Source organism: Natrix helvetica (assembly GCF_964273705.1).
Source record: "Natrix helvetica genome assembly, chromosome: 4".
NCBI lineage: Eukaryota > Metazoa > Chordata > Lepidosauria > Squamata > Natricidae > Natrix > Natrix helvetica.
The window spans coordinates 133,435,021-133,458,213 of record NC_138550.1 but is presented as its reverse complement, the minus strand read 5'-3'; the positions used below and the strand labels follow the sequence as shown (position 1 = coordinate 133,458,213).

Here is a 23,193-nt window from a genome sequence, read left to right as displayed (position 1 = left end):
ATGAACAAATGACACAAAACAAACACAATTTTTCTGAAAATATTAAGGGATGAGAGGAAACCTCCCCAGGTAGCTAATGTTTATAGTTTAATTAGATAAAGACAGAAAATAAATGCTTATCTCAGAAAAAAATACTTAAGTGCATCCTAGTGAATCTTACTGTTGTTTAACAATCTCAGGATTATGCCACAACAGTAGGGATAATGAGAATTATCTCAATAAAACCTCATTTATCGAGCTGGACTACTGGGAATTCAGTTTAAGTCAAGAACATTATTTAGACATTTTTATCCAACATAAAGCACTATGGTAAGAGAAAATGGACTCCATTTATTTGGAAGGAACGGTCCCAAACAGAGCCAACATAAGCTTTTTAAAATAGGGCTTGTTTGGAAATGTAAACATTTCTGAACCAACTACAGCCAAAAGTCCCATTAAGGTAATGGGAAACTATCTTTCCAGTGCTATTACAGAACCTGCCTTATTAAAACCCTGATCTTCAAAGTGCTACATTGGCACAAGCCCCATTCATTTTGAAAAAGTTCTGCTTCAGAAGGATTTTTCAGAAGTAGCAGCAGATTGCTTGATGATTAATAACTGCCAGATCTTATATATTCACTGTGGAACTAGAGAAACATCTGAGAAATGCTGGGCTTGTGGGAGGAATAAGCATATTTTCTCTCTCTCACTATCTGCTTGGGGAAATTTTACCCTTTGTTGTCATTCTCCATTGGAGAAGACAACCTCTGATTGAAAACCACATAATAAAAGGTTAGGTTATCTCTGGATTCTGCATTCTGTTCAACCTGGCAATTGTTAGTATTTAATAAATCACATTTCATTTAATGTAAATCATCCTATCCCTCTTCATAAACAGAGGGAGAGAATATGTCTAGTTTAATGAAAAGAAAAACTAGGGGAGACATGATAGCAGTGTTCCAATATCTCAGGGGTTGCCACAAAGAAGAGAAAGCAAAGCTATTCTCCAAAGCACCTGAGGGTAGGACAAGAAGCAATGGGTGGAAACTAATCAAGGACAGAAGCAATTTAGAACTAAGGAGAACTTTCCTGACAGTTAGAACAATTAATCAGTGGAACAACTTGCCTTCAGAAGTTGTGAATGCTCCAACACTGGAAATTTTTAAGAAGAAGTTGGATAACCATTTGCCTGAAGTGGTGTTGGGTTTCCTGCCTAGGCAGGGGGTTGGAGTAGAAGACCTCCAAAGTCCCTTCCAACTCTGTTATTATATTATTTTTATATCCCTCTTATAATATTCATTATATAGAAACTGTCTGCATATTGAACAAAAGTCTTCAGCATATTGATGGAAGAATGGCAAAATATAGTTTTGAGAGCTAAACAATGAAAATTCTCTAGCAAGGGCCTTGTAGATAACAAAGGAATATTAAGGCAGCAGTTCCTAACCTATGACCTTCAATTATATTTGGACCATAGCTCTTCTGCCTATTGGCTATCCTAACTTAGAATTCTGGGGGTTTATTATAATTGTTCCTTGCTATTTTTATTTGGTATGGATGTATAAATTACTTTATCTAGAATCAGATACAATTCAACAGAAGAAGAAAAATAAATTACTTGAATCAAGGTGAGTCTAAGTGTGTACAGAAGCAATAGTTGCTCTCAATGCAATGTTTCAGGAATGCCATGAGAATTGAAACTATCATCTCAAGAAGCAAGTTATTCCTGAAGTAGAGATTCCTTTTGGACTGTTTTCCAATAGGAGCTCTTCACATCTGGTGTATTAGCTTCTGGGTGGCTTTCAAGGCAGACTCATATAAAGCAAATCACACTAATTCACACAGGAGAAACAAGGGCATAAGTGACTTCTTCAGTGCTCCCGATTCTAGGCTGCAACTGAAGCATCAATTCTTTCTATCCTGCTTCTTCAAAATCCAATTTTCACTTCCACAAATTATCACTATTGCTTGCATGATTGTAATCTTTGTTGACACATCACAGCATCAGAATATGTTTTCCAGGGACTTCATCGCTAATCTATCAAATGCTAAGCTGCAAGTATTTCTTGTCTCCTCGTTTCTTTATTGTTGATGGCTGCTCCTAAAAGCACAAGCTACCTATCATTTGTAGAACTAGAGTTGTTAAATTATTTAAATTGCTACTTTTGTGATATGATCTTATAATGTACTGTTATTTCATTGGGACTTTTCCCCCAAGAATAACATTAAAATTTTAATGTTTAATAAATCACTTATTATAGGAAGTGCTAACTGTAGGAGTATTTCCTATAAAAATTACTTTTTACCATATTTTAAAATATGCACTTTGATAAACCACATAAAATAGCTATTTTTTAAATTACTCTTGCTCCAACTAAAGTTGGGCTGCACAAATCCAGGCAATCAGAAGATGAAAGACAACAGTTGGATGTCAGTTCAACTAACTGTGGGAAGGTCACCCCTCCCCGCCCCATAATTCTATCAGAATTTGCCTTCCTGTAATGTGACTCCATTATTATCTGTCTTGAATGCTGGAATAATTGAGAACAAGTGTTGGCCTTCTAAGTAACTTTAGTTCATATCCTAAAGACTATCTGCCTTTCAATCTTTTCTTCTCTTTCTAACTCCTTCAACCGCTTATCACAGTATTTAGTTCTCTGACCACTGCTATTGTTTGAAAATTTTCCTTGTTGTAATTCTTAAAATGTAATGCCAAACCCAGAATAAAGTGGAAAAATTACTTCTCATGACTTGGAAATAATAGTTTAAATAATGTGGCCTATAACTATGTTTGCTTTTTTATATTTACATTACACTTGAGTCACATTTACATATTTAATTGCTTGTATTATCAAGATTGTTTTGAACTGTACTTCTATCATGTACATATTAGCTATCCCATCTAATCTTATATCATCTGCAAATTTGAGAAACATTCCCCCCACCTCTTCAACCAAGTTATACTAAAAAATGTTGATGAGTAGAGGAACCTCTGAGGGACTTTACTTAATATTCTACTCTATGAGAAACTACCAATAACATATTTGAGCACAACTTTCAAGCAAGTGATTTATGTCCTTCTATCCAAACCACAGTTAATTAATTTTCTAATCAGAAAGCCATATACTGCTTAATCAAATACTTTAAGTAAAAATATATTGCATCTAATCTAAAATAAGCAAACTGCCTAATCAGTTTAATCATTAATCTGGTTAAATGTTTCTTAACAAATTCTTGCTGACTTATAGTAATCATAATATTGTTTTAATAATCCTTAAAAATAAATAGTTTTAAAATGTTTATAATCGTCACAAATATTAATAACAGACTGACCAGTTTGCAATTTCTTAGATCTCCCTTTGTTCCTTTTTGATGAAAAGAACATTATTGTCATCCTACTATTATCTGACACTTCACCCTTTATCTAGACCAGAAGTGTCAAACCCAATTTCATTGAGGGCCACATGTCAAAATGCTTTTTATAGACTATAGCTTGGCCTTTAACACCATCTTACCAGGAATTCTCATTGAAAAGTTGATTGACCTGAATTTCCTTCCCCTCATTTGTGAATGGATCAAAGACTTCCTGACGGATCATCCACAAACAGTAAGGGTTGGGTCCTTTACATCTTCCATGCTGAAGGTCAGCACAGGCTCCCCTCAGGACTGTGTTCTCAGCCCCTACCTGTACTCGCTGTATACATATGACTGCATATCCTCTGATCCATCGAACATCATAATAAAGTTTGCAGACCACACAACAGTGCTGGGTCTCATAACTGGAGAGGATGAATCAGCATGCAGGGAAGAAGTCCAGAAGGTATCCGCATAAATATATAACATAAAAAGAAACAGCTTACATCTAAATACTAGTAAGACAAAGGAGATGGTGCTAGACTTCTGGAAGCACAGAGAGGAATCTGCCCCACTGTATATCGAGGGGGCCTGTGTGGAGAGGGTTTCCTCTTTTAAATTATTGGGAGTGCTTATTAGTCAAGATCTCACCTGGAAAATCAACACATCTCTGGTGATTGGAAAGGCCAAACAGAGACTTCATTTCTTTAGAGTCCTGCGAAAAAATCAGGTGGAACAACGGCTGATGACCTCTTTCTATCGGTCTACTATAGAAAGTGTCCTCACATATTGCATTACAGCATGGTATGCTGGTTTAACAACTGCGGACAGGAAGGCACTACAGAGAGCGATCAATTCAGCACAAGAAACCATTGGTTGCCCTCTGACACCAGTGGATGACATCACCAGATCTCACTGCTTTAGCAGAGTAAGGAAGATACTCAGAGATGATTCACCCTGGTCAGTGTCTCTTTGCACTTATACCATCAGGCAGAAGACATCAAAGTATAGCCAGCTGAACAAACAGGTTTAAAGATAGTTTCTATCCTTGGGCTGTGAGACTTTTAAATACAGCCACAATCACTCCATGCACTTTCTTTTTTTGTTTCTGTTATAATTTTGCACCAATGAGTCAGCCTGCGGGCCTTGAGTTTGACACCTCTGATCTAGACTTCTAAATATATAACATAAAAAGATTTAATTAGACCATTTTTCAAATGTCTTCATTATTTTAAATGTAATTCATCTGACTCCGAAGATGTAAACTTATTCAAAGTAAGTGAATATTCCCTGATTATAGTATGTAACCTAAATCTTCAGATTTATTCTTGCTCCTTAATAATTTCTTGGTAGAATAAATATCCAAATTTCCATAGAAGACTGAGCTAAAATAGGAGTTTGCCTTAAGTAATAATATTAGGCTTTTATATTCATTTTCCACTAATTTTCCCTTCTCTCTCCACTAAATATTCCTTATCAGTTTGCATCAAGAATGACTGATCATGTTATGTCTTAGTCTCCAAGGAGAAATATGTTAACAAATAAATTATGAATTTTTGGAAAAATTATGTTAGACAGAATTTGTCTTGCAACAGATGTTGGGATAATTAAAATCTTACATCAGTATCAGTTCTACTATCCTCTATCACCATTACTTTTTTCTCCTCGCTAATTTTTATTTTCACATTAATTTTCTAAAATACAGTTATTTCAAAAACAATTACAAATCCAGGTACTTCTTAAATTATAACCTTAATTGAGGCTAGAACTATAGTCATAAGTCATGGTAAGTCAAGGGACCCCTTATAACTGGAAATTACATTCTGGCCTTTTTCATGGCAGTCATTAAGTGGATGTCTCAGTTGTTAAGCAAACTCACTAATATTTCTTGCCAGAAGCCAGCAAAAAATGCCAGAAGCAGGCCAAAAGCATCCCGAATTGCAGTCACATGTATATAGAGAGCCGTAACCAGTCATAAAGTTGACCTGTCTGACCTGTGGTCATGTGATTATGATGGGAAGGGTTGGGAGTGGCAGGGTATCTGTCATAACTTCAAACAGTTGTAAAACAATAAGTCATTAAGCAAGGACTATCTGTACCTGATAGGTTACTGAGGATTTAAAATTAAGCTTGTTCTCTCCTATTTTAGTTCAATATTTTAACTACTATAACCATTATTCTATTAAAGATACAGAAAGTTTTGCATTTTTACATGGATTATAGTTTCTTCCCTTCAGTGTTATACATTGTGCAAAGAAGAGCAGAATAAATATGTCATGGTAAATCTGACATTGGAATATGCCAGAAATCTACAATTGCTAAAGCTAATTATAAAACACTAATTAAAGTCATAATATTTGACAACCATAAACAGATTCTAGATGCATTTACAAACTTATTGCTTGTGAAGCAGTGGTAGGTTCCGGATTCCGTTCCAACTGGTACGGTTGGAACGGCCCCGGAGTTACCCACATGCACACATGTGTGGTGCGCGCATGCGTTCTAGCATCAAATGATGCTTCTGCAAGCTTCTGCGATGTTCCAGCTGCTCCGCGGAGCGTCACGCAAGTGACGTACACACCATGCGCATGCACGGAAGTGCCAAAAATATAAAACACAGGTAAGGAGCGTGGGCAGGTGGGTGGGCCCTATGGAGCACTGTACCGAAACGGTACCCGGTGCTCCAGGTAGGATCCGGTATGCCCGTACTGGGGCGTACCACCTGCAACCCACCACTGTTGTGAAGGCTGGAGACATGTGATCACTAGTTGTAATTTCTCCAGCTGGATTCTGACAAACAAAGTCAATGGGAAAAGCAATATTCACTTAACAACCGCATGACTTACAACTCCAGTGATTTGCGTAACAACTGTGGCAAAAAGGTCATAAAATGAGGCATAACTCACTTAACAACTGTCTTGCTTAGTAATGAAAATTTTGGGTTTCACTGTGATTTTAAACTGAGGACTACCTATCTGTATTTTTTGTAGCAAAATGTTTTTAAAGTACATATTATGACAAGCATACAAGCAACATCACGTACTAGAGAAGCAGAGTTCAGGTAATCCCCATGTTACGAGCTTTCCCTTAGCAAGCGATTAAAGTTATGCGATGAGAGCCCCCTAGCGTTTACGAATAAGTCCCGAAATTACGAATGTTGCCACCTTCATGAAAAAAAAAATGTTGTATTAACTCTCCTGCTAATCTTTTAAGCACACATCAAAGCATCCCTCTCTGACAGATGTGTACAACTGTACAAGCAACTTCACATACTAGAAAAAGCAGAGTATAAGAAAACACTTCAAATAATGACAAATATGAATTGGGGAAAAATATATAAATAGTAATAAAACATATAACTGGTCTCATTGCCCCAGCTTAATAACATACTGCAAGGAAGTGAAATTGAAAATTGGTTAACAATCTGAAACTATATGGAAAAACACCATCTGAAATAGAATAGTTGCTTAGTACTGTCTGTATATACAGCCAAGATATTGCAATGGAGTTTGGACTAGACAAATAGCAATAGCACAGAGTTATATACTACTCCACAGTGCTTTGCAGCCCTCTCATCAGATTACAGAATCAACATATTGCCCCCAACCATCTGTGTCCTCAGTTTACTTGGAAGGATGGGAGGCTGAGTCAACCTTGAGTCTGTGGGACTTAAACTACCAAAGTGCTGGAAGCAGGCAGTCAGCAGACATAGCCTGCAGTACTGTATTCTAACCACTACACCACCATGAATTCAAAGGTGCCGTCCTCATTATCACACAGGAAATATAATGAAAACTGAAGAAATCAAACTGCCCTTTGGAAATAACATCAAGAGTCTGGATGAAAAAGATCAATACAAATATTTTGGCATCCTTCAGGCCAAAGTCAAGATGAAGTTTAGAATTGAATATATCATGCTAGTAAAGATCTTAAAGTCCAATCTCAAGGGTAGACATATTATCAAGTCATTTAACACCTGGACAATTCCAACTATTAGATACACATCAGGCATAGTGGATTGGATTCAAGCAGAATTAAAAATCCTGGATAGAAAGATCAGAAAAATAATGACAGTGAATCATGTCTTTCATCCATGTAGCAATGTTGACAGACTCTACTCACCGAGGAACATAGGTGGATTGCTGTGAGTGTACCAGAAGAAGAAAAAAGGGAATTGGAAGAATATCTGAAGTATAGTGAAGAAGATGCACCGAAGCTAGAATATCATGAAGACAATATTTAGGCAACTTAGTGAAAGTTCTAAATTTTAGGTGAAATCTTAGCAGCAGTATCGATATCATAAAATTAAAAAGGAGATTTGTAGCAGACTAAATCCCATTACTCCCTGTATTGTAAAAATCCAGACACATAACTCTATTTTCAGTTTATTGGATGCAACCAAATCTTGGTCCACCAATAAAGAATGGGGAAAAAAATAGAATTGCTTTCACCAATATGTCAGCTCACTGCTACCTTGCTAGTAGCATTTTACATAATAATATCTACTCATTAGTATGCAATTGAGTCAGCAGCTCTATATATTTTTAAATTCTTTTAAATATTTGTTCTGCATACAATGGGTAAGAAACTGTGTGGCTGGGAGAATATAATTAACAAGCTGCTCATAAATCTGTAGATTTCAGTATCTATACCTTAAGAAATAGATAAATATTTAAACACAGATGAAGCTATAATTTTCTGTCATTTCCCTGCTTTATCTTTATAATTAAACCCTAAGTCTGGTTTAGGGTTTAGACTAAAGAGAGAGAGAACATTATTTTTATATACAGTTAGTATCGAGAGGTATTGTTTAATCTATCACTGGGCATCATTTCTTTATCATTTGAAATTACAAGAAAGATTGGTTGTGTTCTGGGATTATTATTAAATTAGGCACAACATGAATTTTAAAATATACCCTGAAACTCTCACTAGAATTAGATAAGACTAATTATCTAAGATAATATCAAATGTTATTTTCCATCTGTGTCTCTTGATTCAATAGTGAAAAATGTCTAGTGCATTGCATTGATTCACTGTCACTGAGCAAATTTTTTCTTCTTAGAACAATTTGATATGTAAGAAGGGGGTGTTTACTTATTTCTGTATGAGTAATGCTTTAGGGTTGTTTTGAATCTCAGAATGAAAAAGGAACAAGGAGTTCTAATTTTCTAAAATACGGGAGACTATTTCACATTAATGGGCAAGCTTGAAAGGTGAACCTTGATGGACAAACACTTAAAATGTCAGTATGTCCATGTGGAATTTTTTACCTTTTTTTCACAATTTGAAAGAAAATGAGGAAATTAACCATTTTTGCAGTTTCATCATTTTGGTAATTTCATGTAGGCTTTACTTAACATGCATATTTATTCAATTTTATTTTTTTTCACACTGTTGGCCATTCTCCTACTCTTGGCTGCTATTCAAAGAACACAGTCATCCGGCAGCCTTTTAAAAGTCATACTCTATTAACTCATAATTACTTAAATGAATGTGTATCTTTTCTCCTTTTCTTATGATTGCATGCACTTTTTCATGAATTTAACTAACATGTCTTATGCAATTATTAAAGGCATTAAATATTTTAATACAAATTGAATATAATTCTCATGACAAAGGTTGAGAAAGCCTTAGCTGTCTTATTCCAAATCAGATTTGTCCTCCTGATTGTTGTCTAACTTTGGTACTTTTATATTATCTTAGGTAATTTGTGAGCCAATAGAAACTACTGGATGAGTCAGCAAATCATGATTCTTTGTTCTCTTTTCCTTATTGTCTATCATGCTGTCATTATTTCAGAAACCCTTTACTGTAGCCTCTGGAGCTACTCCAAACTGCCAATGTTCTATGGCATGATTTTGTTTATTTTTTGCCAAGTTCTCCTACACACAAACACACACACACACACACACACACGTGCGCAAAGGTTAATTTATATAAAATTTGCATACTTAAAAAAATGCTTGACTGTACCAATTTACATCTCTTTAGAGCAGGGTGTCAAATTCGATTTCATTGAGGGCCGCATTACCGTTGTGTTTGACCTCAAGGGGCCAGAGTGGGCATGGCAGGGTGGGCACAGCCAGATCAACATGAGGGGGTACTTGTGGTGGCTCAAGCACTCTGCCACAGAAAACGGGCTCTCCTCCTGCAACCCTCTGCCAGCGAGCAACCCTCCTGAACTCTGTTTTCGCTAGCAGAGGTACCATGGGCCAGTCCTTCACTGTTTTCAGGGTGGCCCCATGCGCCAGATCTAAGTACCCCAGGGGCTGGTTCTGGCCACCGGACCTTGAGTTTGACACCCCTACTCTAGACTTTTAAACTAAGCAGACACTTGGGAACCTGACTTCAGATTCCAAATTGAGTCTCAGAAGGATAAGAGCCATGGTGGTGGGTGCAGTGGTTAGAATGCAATATTGTGGGTTATCTTGCCCACACACCATTCCAGGAGTTCAATCTTGACCAGCTCAAAGTTGACTCAGCTTTTCATCTTTCCTAAATTGGTAAAATGAGGACCCAGATTGTTTTGGACAATATGCTCAGAGCATCAGGTTTCCAAAAGACACAGAAAGTGGTTTACAAAGCACTATAGGTCAGTATATAAGCCTAAGTACAAATGCTATAATCAACTCAAGACATATTAAATTAATTAAGTTTTGTTATTACCCAGCAGTTCCATGGCATCATCTTCATTGTCAATATCTTCTTCTGTTACTGAAGGAGTTGTGCTGGGTAGAGAATCAAACGAATCTTGTGAAAGCATCGCAGCCAGCAACTTTTTATGTTGCTGCTGCTGATGTTTCAGTCCTTTAGTCTTCGGTTTCATCTTTAAACTAGAAATAATAGTTAATCTATTAGTCTCATTAATAACGGCTATTTGACCAAGAGAACCTATATATTTGATAGAGAGGGAGATTAAATAAATCAATCATCACATAATTGTCCTTTTGATTTCATGGGGCATTAAAACAATTTCTGTAAAAAGGGGAAAGATATAATAATAATTAGAGTAAAACAAGTCATCCTGGACCATGTAAGATAACACACATATGGCGTATACTTCATTATATCTGTAACTTTGTTATGTATACAGTTGCCATCATACAGAAAAAGCCTATCACTGGAAAACACAAGCTCAATTCAGAAGAAAGATCATGTCAACGCCAATAGCTTTTCAGGAGATAGGAAGATGTCTTCATCACAGATGCCAATCCAATCATCATGGCAGACAAAACATTAGTCCCATCTTTTGGCCTATCATTATTTACTTACAAGGTAGATAGTAAAATAGTAATTGTGTTCAGCTGAATATAGTAAAATATACATAAATCAGAAGCGTGCTAAGCCAATTTTTTCTACTATCTGCATATGTTCTTATAAAGATATCTGAGAATGTACTCAAAAAATGAATAAAGGTCCATGCAAATGTCTGCTACAGTATGTTGTCATTCTGTATCTCTGTCTTAGACAAAGTAGGAAAGCTTCTTTTACAGCAAAATTGAATAAAATTAACCTGTTGTAAATGGATATGACATGGGAAACAATTATCTCCCAATTATTCACCATACTTGGAAAATATACCTTCCTCCAGGACTGCTACTATCTTCACTGTCCCACTGTTCCATTTTGCTTCTTGGTACTGGAGGCTGCAACATTTCATCAGCCAGTGGATCTGCATCATTTTCTTCACGTCCTATCCATTCTCCAACTACCCGAGGCCGAAGAAGTGAAGTATTAAAGGCTGCTGTTTCCTATTACAGAGAAAATGATTTATCATTACTTATTGGCAACAATATGGATAAACATAATAAGTGCAAGAAATTAAAACACAACTGTATTTCATAGAAAGATACAACATACTGGAAGACATTGGAGCAAGTAAGACTGCAGTATAACACTCACCTTAACGAAAAAGTTAATATCATTTCTAGATAGCTAAAATTATTCTGTCATTATGTGCCATTAAGTTGGTATTAACTCTTAGCAATCGCATAAATAGATTTACTCTAAGTAGATCTATCTCCACCTGATTCTTTAAGTTTTTCAACAGATTGCCATTGTAATTGAGCTCATCCACTTTGTTGCTAATCATCCACTTCTCTTTCTTGGCACCTTTACCAGTATTATAGACGTACAACACATTATAATTGCCTTTCTAGACCAACTTAAAGAAACATCTATCCCTAAAGTTCCAGGATTGTGCTTTACATTGGGACTTGTACATTTCCCTTAGAAAATCAAGCAGAGATTGTCCTATTTTCTTTTCTTTCCTTCCCTTCTCTTGTTTCCTTCCTTCCTTGGTACTCTTGTACAGTATTTGGATACAAAGCAAGTAAGAGTGTACTTTCCTTCTAGATACTAGCTGCTCCTTACTAAAGATGTGCCTGTATTTGTACTTATTTTCCTCATTCTAAACATCACTATTTTTTTGAAAAAAGTTTTTTATTTTTAAACAAACAAAAACAAACAATACATGAAACATAAAACCTTCATCAATTACATATAGCATGTTAGGTTACAAGCATTTGTGCATCACCACTTTCAATTGTGTATAAGGTCACAGATTATCCATCAAGCATACACAGATACATTGTTATCATTGTACATCATATTGTTCAGTTATAATTGATATTCTTTCATTTTAAACTAATATTCTAGAAACTAGATTCACATATATACCAATATTCCATTTGTTTATTTAATAATAATATGTCTTTATATAATCACCTATCTCATTATATTATTTTTGCAATATGAAAGAATTCTCCAACATTTTATATTTATTCATCACTATTTTCAGTTGTATATAGAATCACAGATTATCCATCAAGTATACATAGGTACATTGTTATCATTATACATCATATGTTCAACTATAGTTGTTATTCCTTCATTTTAAACAAAATGTTCTAGATATTCGATTCATGTATATACCAATATTCCATTACATCAGTTAGTCTACTTAATAATAAAATGTCTTTATAGTATCACCTATCTTATTCTATTATTCTTACAATATAAAAAGCTTCTCCATTTTGCAATTCCATGTTTTTTTTAATCTAGCCATTGATAAAACAAGTCCCATACCATATATAATTGTACATCTTCTTGTTCTCTAATTTCAAATGTCAATTTACTCATTTCAGCACATTCCATTATTTTTCGAATAACTTCCTCCTGCGTTGGTATTTTCTCATTTTTCCAAATTTTTTGCAAATACAATTCTAGCTGCTGTTAAAACATTTACAATCAAATATTTCAAATCTTTGTTGTATGTTTCTGGTATAATTCCCAATTAAAAAATCTATGGTTTAACGTCTATGTGTTTTTGTATCATTTTCTCCAACCATGTGTGGATTTTAGTCCAGTATCTTTTAGCTTCTATGCAAGTCCACCACACATGATAATATGAGCCCGGCGTCTGATGACATTTCCAACACTTTTCCGACTTGTTCTTGAACATTCTTGCTATTTTCGTTGGGGGTGGGTGCCACCTGTAAAACATCTTATACAAATTTTCCTTATATGCTGTTGACATTGTCATTTTATAATTTTGAGACCACAATTTCTGCCATTTTTCTAATTCAATCCCATGTCCAATTTTTTTCCCCCAAGCTATCATGGTGTCTTTCACTTGTTCTTCCTTTAGCTTAACCTCTAGTAAATGTCCATGTAATTTTTAATTACTTTTTCATCAGTACCTGTCAAAATTTTATCTAATTCAGTCATTTTATCATAGAAAGCTTCCATTTTACGGTCTTTATCATATCTAGATTGTATTTGCGAATATGAAAACCAATTCATTCCTATTCATTCTTGTTTCAACTCTTGCATAGATTTAAGTTCACTCTCTGCATTCAATATTTCACCATATCTAACTGTTGTTCTTTTTTATATATTATTGGATATGAAAAAGCTTCAATAGTTGATAGCCAGACTGGAATTTTTGCCTTTTGATCTTCTTCCAATTTAGTAACAAAGCCTCGCGTATATAGTGTCTTCTAAAATAACCCTGTGTTTTAGTTCCCTTATACCATAAAAAAGCATGCCATCCCAACAGCAAGTCATGTCCTTCTACAGTCAATATTCTAGAATTTCTTAATGTTATCCACTCCTTAATCCACATCAAGTTCATTGCCTGATAATATAATTCACACTCAGGTAGTCCCAATCCTCCTCTTATTCTAGCATCTTGTAACAATTTGATATTATTCTTGCTTTTTTCCTTTGCCAGATGAATTTCAACACTATTTTATTTAGTTCATCAAAATAGTCTTTCCCCAATCTAATTGGGATTGTCTGGAACAAATATAGTATTCTGGGTAGAATGTTCATTTTAATTGTAGATATTCTCCCTATAATTGATAAATGTAAGTTTTCCCATTTCGTCAAATCAGTCACCATCTGCTGCTTAAGTCTAAGATAGTTGTTCTCTTTAAGTGTACCGCATCTAGCAGTTAAATATATCCCCAAATATTTAACTTTATTTGTAACTTGACTCTCCAAGGTTTCCGCCAATTCTTCCTTTTGTTTCAATGATACATTCTTTGTCAGAATCTTTGTTTTATCTTTATTTATTTTCAAGCCTGGTACTTTTCCATATTCCTCTATTCTTTCTATCAATTTTGATGCTGTTTCTAATGTATCCTCAAGGATAAAAACAGATCATCTGCAAATGCTTGTAATTTATATTCTTCTTTTTTAAATTTTCATTCATTTTATTTCTTTCTCTTCTCTAATCTTTCTATTTAAAACTTCTAATGTTAAGACAAAAAGTAAATGTGATAGTGGGCAGCCTTGTCTCATTCCTCTCTTTATTTCGATAGAGTCTGTCAGTTCTCCATTTATCATTATCTTTGTTGTTTGTTTGTGATATATGATTTGTATGGCTTAGGTAAATTTCTTACCAGAATTCATCTGTTCCAGTTGTAGAAACATAAAATGCCAGTTCACATTGTCAAATGCTTTTTGTGCATCTAAAAACATCAAAGACACTTATTTTTTGGATGCGTTTCATAGTACTCCAAAGTGTCCAAAATTATTCTCATATTATCTTTAATTTGTCTCTTTGGTAAAAACCCATTTTGATCAGAGTGGATAAAACTTTTTAGGTATTTTTTAAGTCGTTCTGCTAATGAAGCAAATAGTTTATAATCTGAGTTTAACAAGGAGATGGATCTGTAGTTCTTGATTTGTGTTAGATCAGCCTCCTATTTTGGCAGAAGTGTAATATATGCTTCTAACCATGATTTGGATATCCAGCTCTCGGACATCACCTCATTCATAACTTCTAATAGTGGGAGGGACGATTCCTGAAATGTCTTGTAAAATTCTACTGGTAAGCCGTCCGGGCCTGGGACCTTTCTGTTATTTTGTTTCTTAAGTGCTTCAGTTAGCTCCATCATAGTTATTTTGCCTTTTAATATTGTTTCAGTTTTTTTGGGTGTCTGAGGGAGATTGGCTTCCTGTAGATATTGTTTAATTCCTTCCTCTTCTATATTCTCTTGTTCATACAGTTTACCATAATAGTCTTGTATAATTTTCTTCTTCTCAACATTTCCATAATGGATTTGCCCTTTATTATCTCTTAATTGCAATATTTTCTTTGATTCTCTCTCTTTTTTCAATTTGTATGCCAACCATCTACCTGGTTTATTTGCATTTTCAAAGTAGTTCTGTTTAGCACCTTCTATTTTTTGTGCCAATTCTTCCTTTTCCAAAAGATCCATTTTGTGCTTATTTATATCCATTTTTATTTTAATGTCTTTTTTAATGGGGATTTCTGTAACTCTTTTTCAAGAGCCTTATAGTCATTCTCTAAACCTTTAAAAGTTTGTCTTTTCTTTATGTTTCTCTTCCTTGTATAGTCTATTATCAAACCTCTGGTGAAGGCCTTCATTGTATCCCAAAGGTTCTGCATTGATATATCTTCTTTTCTATTTTCTTTGAAGAAGAAAGCCAATTCTTTTTTCATTTTCTGAACGAAGTCCTTCTCTTTTAATACAGTATTATTTAATGTCCATCTAGATCTTATCCTTTGGCCTTTCAATTTAATTGTAATTGCATTGTTGTCTGCTAGGTACTTGTTTCAATCTCAATTTCCTGTACATTATAAGTCAATTCCATTGTAGCCCATACCATGTCGATTCTGGAACATGATGTGTCTATTTGAATAAAAAGTATATTGTTTTTTGTAAGGTTTCTTTCTCTCCAGACATCTTTTAAGTTTATTTCGTCTATCATCTTGAAAAAGGATTTGGGGAGTGGTTTTCTATTTAGCTTCGTTGTTTTTTATGCCTTATAGTCCATGTTCTGATCTACAATTCCACTAAAATCTCCCATCATACAAATATCAGCATAGTCCAAATCAATTATTTTCCTGTGTAGTTTTCTATAAAATTCATCTTGTTTATCATTGGGAGCATACATTGCAATTAAAAGTATTTTCTTAGTGTTGTCCATAATTTCCACCATCAGAATTCTTCCATCGTCATCTGTATAAATTGGTTTTGCTGAAATTTTATCTTTAATATAAAAGATCACTCCTCTTTTCTTACATCTTGCCAATGCAGTAAACATTTTTATAAGTTTTGGCTGCACCAATAAGTGTTCATGTTGTTTTTGAATATGTGCTTCTTGTATACAAATTATGTCCAATTTTAATTTTTCTAATTTGTGAAATATTCTTCTTCTTTTAATTGCTGAATTAAGTCCATTTATATTGATTGTAATCATTTTTTTCTCTTCCGTGTTTATAATTTATAAGTAGGATTTATAGCTCTAGTTGATCTCGGTTCTCGTGGTTCACTGATGTCTACACCTCCTACAGCACCCTCTTCTGTTTCGATCTACACCACCTACAGCACCTACTAATTTCTCAATCTCAGTTGTGGGTGCCTCTTGGAGATCTACCAATAATTCTTCTTTTCCAGCCATCTCAGCCTTCCCTCCCATGTGTTCTATATAAAATGCTTCTGCTTTTTCAGTTGTATCTATTCTATATCTTTGTCTTTGCCATACAAAAATTAAACCTTCCGGTATAAGCCATCTATAGTTGACGCCTTTTTTTAGTAAGATCTTAGTCAGGAATTGATATTCTCTTCTCGTCTCTCTCACTCTTCTTGGAGTTTGTTTCAGAACTACAATCTCCTTGCCTTTATATTCCAATTTTCTATCTCTAGTTTTCTGTAGTATTTGTGACTTAATTGTTTTCTTAGTAAATCTTACATGGAGTTCCTTTGGGAGAGCATTTCTCGCTGCATATCTTGTATAAACTCGAAACACCTCATTTATACTGTCTATCATCGTCTCTTTGGGGTATCTCTAACACATGTCAGAATTTCTGATATTATTTGTACCAAGTTCTCTCCTTTTTCTTCTTCTATGTTTTGAAATCTTAAGAAAAATTCTGACCTATCATCTCCCATCCCAATATTCTGCTGTTAACTTTTTCCATAATACTCAATCTGCTATCAATGTCCTCAACTTTCTTCTCTCTTTGTTCCTCTCTTTCTTCAATTTTTGTAGTCTATCCTTACTTTATCATCCATTGTTGAATGTTTTTGATTTTTTCCTGTTTTACCTGTCTTTTGTTCTATATTTTCTGTTCGTTGTTCTATCGTCTCAATTCTCTTTTCCATATTCTCTGTTCTCTTTTCAATGGTTTCTGATCTCTTTCAATGCTCTCTGCTCTTACTTGTAATTTTTGTATTCCTTGCATGATCGCCTCTAATGTTACTCCCTTATCTTTTTCCTGTTGGAGCATCGTCTGTATTGATCTTTGTCCTCCCGCGGGTGAAGAAGAGGGAGTTGTTGTTGCGGAGCCAACGGTTATTTTTTTACTCATCATCCAGCTTTTTTCTTTTGTGTGTTTTAATCCACCTATTGTAAGTTGAAATTGTGGTCCCACGTGACCATGAGGGGGGGGTCAAAAATAAGAAATAAAACACTAAACAGGAGTTAGGGGGCAACAGAAGAGTCACAAAGAGAAAAGAGAAAAAGATGCAATAATAAAAAAAACCAAAAGGGTAAAAATCTTTGGTCTCTTGTATGCCCTTATCCAATTGGTTCTAATTAAAAAGGTAGAAAAAGAAAAAGTAAGAAAATAAAAAGGGGAACAAAAAAAATAAGAGAAGAGTACAATTCCCAAATAAAAATATGAAAATATGAAAATGCAAAAATTATAAATAGCAAAAGGGAAAAAAGAGAAAAAGAAAAAAATATTTAAGTGTTCTTTGGTCCAGTCCACTTAAAACAAGCTCACAAAATGCCTCAAAATAAAAAAAATAAAAAAGTAAAAGGGAGACAGAAAGGAGTCACAGCTTCCATAACAGAGTAAGGTAAACACTGCCAACAGAGAAAAGGAAAAGGAGTTCAAAGCTTTTGTAGTGTGAAAGCCTTTCCAAGGCCACTCTGGGCTTTCCCTTAAAAGTTTTATTTATTCTTTCAAGGTAAATTTCCAGACACTGAAAGTTTCACAAGGGACACCTGTATAAACAACTGTGTTCCCCTCACTATCAAGCCTTAACAATATAGCCTTGAAAAAAAACTTGGATCACCAGAAACTTTACAGATGTCTCTGGGATCAGCAGGATATACCCCTACCTATCACCATCTCTATGGGACTATTTAGGTCCGATTGGACCGTCCAGGCAACCTGAATTCCACGGCGATCCTGGAGGTCCGAAAAAGTCCATCGTTTAACAGCGACGTCAAGTCCCTCCTCCTCTAAACATCACTATTGTCCACCATTTCTTTAATGAGCAAAATAGAATAAGAATATCCATACTGGATCTGAAGCACTCTTGTCTGCTGTGGACCCAAATACTATACTACTCACCACTAATGTATATATCACTAGACTCTGGTTGGTACATAAAAACACTGCATACTATAAAGTATCATAAAACCATATTGAACATAAAGTACAACAGCTTCTACAAATCATAAAGGTATATAAAGTAAGAAACAGTAGAAATCCAATTACTATTAAGGTTTGAAAGTCAGACGGAATAAAATTGTTTTTATGGCCTTGCAAAATGTCAGTAATAAGAGGGCAGGTATGCTGCTCCCAAGTGTGGGGCCTTGTCTACTGGTTCACTTAGCAAGGAGGCAGGACCTTGAGCAGGTATTCTCTAGATGACCTGACACAATTATTTTACTAAAGATGATCCATCACATAGCATTCTTTATATGTTTTATATATATACTATCTAGTGCAATCTGCAATGTACCTAACATATTGCTTTTACAACCATTATTAGAGTGATCATTGTTATATGTTGCTGACAGCAAATTTTAGAATAGCAAATTGAATTTCAACAGATTTGTCCAATATCTTCTAGATGTAATGGGCCTTCAACTTTTAGAAAATTATGTAGATGACTCTTCTCAGACCTGGTGATCCCCAAATTTGTAATGCTATCATAGAATGAATGAAATAGTATGAGTTAAAACATATTTTCAATTCAAAATATAATCTACCTAAATTAAATCTGGTAAGAATATTGCCAACGTAGTCTCATACTTCCCAAATTATTTTTGCATGCTTATTTTGTGAGATACAAGTTTGATTTAATTTGTTAAACATAATTCTTACCTTATTGAGCTCATCGGAAATTGCAATGCCTATAAATAGAACAATATTATACTTAATTATAAATATAAATAAATAAAGCATAATTGCTAGCAATTTAATGTCTAGTCAAGGCCTGGTTGAAATATAATAATAAAACTCTCAAATTATGGCTTCAGACTGACTGTCTGAGAAAATATGCTGGCATATAATGCCTGATTACTCTCACAGTCTATCTCATGGGGATACCTAATGTTATGAGTTCATTGCAATATTTGGAATTTTTAAAGCATATAATTGATGCTCTCACAAAGCGGCTGCCAATGGCTTATCTATTTATGAGATGACTGCCATCATAAGCATAACTAATTATAAACATACTGATTTATTAGAACGTAATTTAGTTATGTTGCTTCATGTGTCCCTTCTATCATTCCCAAGGATTTTCTACCATCCTTCTTTCTTTTTTTCTTTTTTTATGAGTGGGTAGACAGTAGGATTGCAGATTGTTCAAAGGAGGTGATTTGCAATCCTTGGAAAAAGGTTAAGCAAAGTGCCTTTATCTGCAAAGAAATACTGCCAGGAACAATTTATTATGCTTCATGCAAGGCTCAAAGAAGAGAATAAACGTTTAATTATTCTGAGAGATTCTTCATCTGTAATGTAATAGACACATCCCCCCACCCACCCCTAAAACCATTTACCATTTTTATTATCTAAGAATGCCTCCTGTTACTGGGGATTAGAGTTTTATGCCAATTCAATATGAAAAAGTACATACATTTATAAAGTACATATATTGAATAAAACACTTTGCTTCCAGTTATTAATCAATTTTTAATCCTGGAGGGATTAATTTAGCAATGAGAATACACTTCTGATTCTTCAATCTCTAAGGATGTGGGTGCTTGCAAAAGGTAGAAAGTAGAATCAGCTTTTACAGGGTTTATTTGGTTCAGAATGCTGAGTAACACACCACAGAAACACATTTTTGGTCATTTCCACATATGATCTTCCCCCAAGGTTAAATCTCTGTTATTTATCCTTTAAAAGGTATCTATTATTCTTTGTTTCTCAATTATCAAGTCACTCTGTGTTTATTTGGTTGCACAGTGTTCTGACTCTGATTTCTAGGATCAAGCACTTTGGTTTCATAGACCACTTTTAGGTTCTGGCTACCAAAGACATGCTAGATTGCTTCTGCTGGTTCCTCTTTCAGGCATATCCACCAAACATAACATAACATATTAACATAAGGTAAAGGTAAAGGTTCCCCTCACACATATGTGCTAGTTGCTCCCAACTCTAGAGAGCAGTGCTCATCTCTATTTCAGAACCGAAAAGCAAGCACTGTCTAAAGACATCTCCATGGTCATGTGGCCAGTATGACTAAATGCTGAAGGCACACGGAACTTCTTACCTTCCCACTAAAGGTGGTTTCTATTTTTCTACTTGCATTTTTACATGCTTTCAAACTGCAAGGTTGGCAGAAGCTGGGACACTCCATTACACAATTCTAGGGATTCGAACTACTGAACTGCCGACCTTTCTGATCAACAAGCTCAGCGTATTAGCCACTGAGCCACCACGTCCCTTGTTATTAACATACCATATCCTTATTCTAATTCATTGAACAAACACATTGAATGTATGTATTAGAAACTATGAAACATAGGCCCCTATAATTGTTTAGTTTGTTTTTATTTAAAATAAATGTTCATTTAATTATTTAAATTAAATATTTATTTTGAAAAATATGAGTTCAGAGTGGGATTTCCATTGATCCACAGTTCAATTAACTGATATGATAGCCTTAATACAGTAAGGAAATAAAGTGCACAGTCAATTAAACTCTCTGTGTTTGTACAATATTATCCCCTGAAGTACAATAGAAAGTCTATTCAGATTGCACTTCTCTGAAATACATTACAGCATGTTTTTCTAGAGGGGAAAAAGGAAGAGACCATAAGTGCTACAAAGTTCTATAAAGAGCACTTAACAATTGTGCCTATGTTTAAAACCTTCTCCTATTATACACTCCCTGCTTTGATAACTGTATTTACTGGAACATTTTCCTACTAACAGTTAATTTCCATTTATATGCTTCTTCAACTTTATTTGCAAGATTAACATAATGTGTCTCTTAAAATGAAATAAGCTTTACTTTTAGAAGCCATTTCAGATTCATTCCCCAGGGACTTACTTTCAACTAAATGCAGATGAGTTTAATGTAACTCAGGTCATTTTTATCACAATAGCAGAAAAGACATAAGGGGCTTACTAGATTCCCTTCTGCCCATAATATCTCAAAATGTATGTTCCTCAGATGGTATCCGTTTTACTGAGAACAAAAGACTGATGTTGTTGCACTTTTCTGAAATGCCAGCAGATGGCATTATTAAAGACTGGGTGTTCTTAAATCTGTTGAATTAAACATTCTGGTTTAACAGTACAGTTAGGATCATTTTTCTCTTTTCTCTTTCAAACTGATTACAGTTTATGAAAGTAAAATGGATCATCCGTATTTGACTGTACTTCTGATGCATTCATTTTAAGAATGATTAATCTAAAACATACATTAAAAATCTAAAACAAGGGAGGCTCTGGATCAGTGGCTAAGACGCTGAGCTTGTTGATCAGAAAGGTTAGTAGTTCGGTGGTTCAAATCCCTAGCACAGCGTGACAGAGTGAGCTCCTGTTACTTGTCCCAGCTTCTGCAAACCTAGCAGTTCGAAAGCACGTAAAAATGCAAGTAGAAAAATAGGGACCACTTTGGTGGGAAGGTAACAGCCTTCCATGCACCTTCGGCGTTTAGTCATGCTGGCCACATGACCATGGATACATCTTCAGACAGTGATGGCTTTTCGGCTTTGAAACTGAGATGAGCACCGTCCCACAGAGTCGGAAACGAGTAGCACTTAAGTGCGAGGGGAACCGTTACCTTTTTTAAAAAACTGTAATTCAGCAAAAAAAAATCAACAGTATTGTATTCTTAGAGAATTTATTTGGGTCCACAGAAATGTAGGAGGAGTGGCAAAACCTGGGAGGAGTCAAAAGAAGCATCAGCTCAGAGTCTTTACATAGCTACAAATGGTCCACAATAGTCCAACCTTCTTGAATTCCATAGACCTTTATCTAGAGCCAAAATAGTGCTGTTAGTTCAGTAGATTCCTATGCATAGGCATGGGTAGCAATGAATCAATGTAATTGGAACTTCATGTGTGTTTCATGGCTGACAATAAATAAAGAGTTAAGTCTTTTTCAAGCATTTAAAAAATATTTTGCAGAAGGAGGAGAGTGTGAATAATCATGTTAACTCAATTGCAACAATGTACCAATTTCTATGTGTTTCCAGTATGTTTTTTCCCTTGCCTTGTATCTAAACTCAAAGCACCCCTGAATGAAAAATAGCAGAGCTATTGATTTATTTATAATTTGCATGCCTATAGTGAATGAAAAAGGAATCCCTGTATCAGTAAAGTCTCAAATGAGATTCTAGCAAAGCCAAAATAAGCTATATAGAATTTGCCCCCTATTTTGGTGCAATATATGGATATAGAAAAGGACTGCACAGATTACACTTATTAATACAAACCTATGGCTCTATATATCATTATGGAATATGGCTCATTCAGTACACATTCATATGAAAAAGCATTAACACTGTACACTTGTGACAATCAAAACATGGAAGATATAATTGCTCCATTAAAGCAATAACTTAATATAAAAAGTTGAAAGATATTTGAAAAAAGATATTATTTTGATTTCTTATTGCAAAATTTATTGTAACATTATGCTGGCACTGTGCTCTGTAGAAGTTCAAAGAAATATTAGGATTTAGTTGCCTTTTCAATATTGAGTTCCAACATGGGCAGTATTAAATCAGAATATTTTTCTGCCAGCACTTTTCTACTGAGACAACAAGCTTCTTACCTACAATATTATTTGGCACATGTAACTTGATCTCTGTCCTAAAACTGCTCAGTCAGCCTGAATAAACCATTTTATTTTACAAACACAAGACATATTGAATGCATAATAGAAATAAAAATGGAAGTATTGCAATAAAAAACACTTTAGTAACTGCAACATAAAATTAAATTTACTAAAAAATGCATTATGGCAGATTTCAGCCATAAAAATATATGCTTTTTATAATGACACAAAAACTGACAGGACAACAAATATAAAAAATACATCTAGAGCAAGTGTGTCAAACTCAAGGCCTGCAGGCTGACTCCAGCCCACAATGTAGTTGTATCTAGCCCGCAGGGGGCGTC

At 34.7% G+C, this 23,193-nt stretch overlaps 1 protein-coding gene across 4 annotated transcripts in view; it reads right to left on the bottom strand.

Annotated features, from left to right (window-relative positions):
- LOC309390519 (uncharacterized protein C8orf34 homolog) overlaps positions 1 to 23,193 on the bottom strand; it is a 99,884-nt gene that overhangs the window by 55,417 nt on the left and 21,274 nt on the right. For all 4 annotated transcript variants that reach the window (XR_014175149.1, XM_081949915.1, XM_081949917.1 and 1 more), the window contains exons 5-7: positions 18,935 to 18,963; positions 10,918 to 11,087; positions 10,003 to 10,169 (exon numbers count right to left, since the gene is read on the bottom strand). Coding sequence is in view for 3 of the 4 variants with exons in the window: in XM_081949915.1 (XP_081806041.1) it covers positions 10,003 to 10,169; positions 10,918 to 11,087; positions 18,935 to 18,963 (366 nt within the window). In the remaining variant the exon portion in view is untranslated. The remainder of the gene's footprint in view (positions 1 to 10,002; positions 10,170 to 10,917; positions 11,088 to 18,934; positions 18,964 to 23,193) is intronic.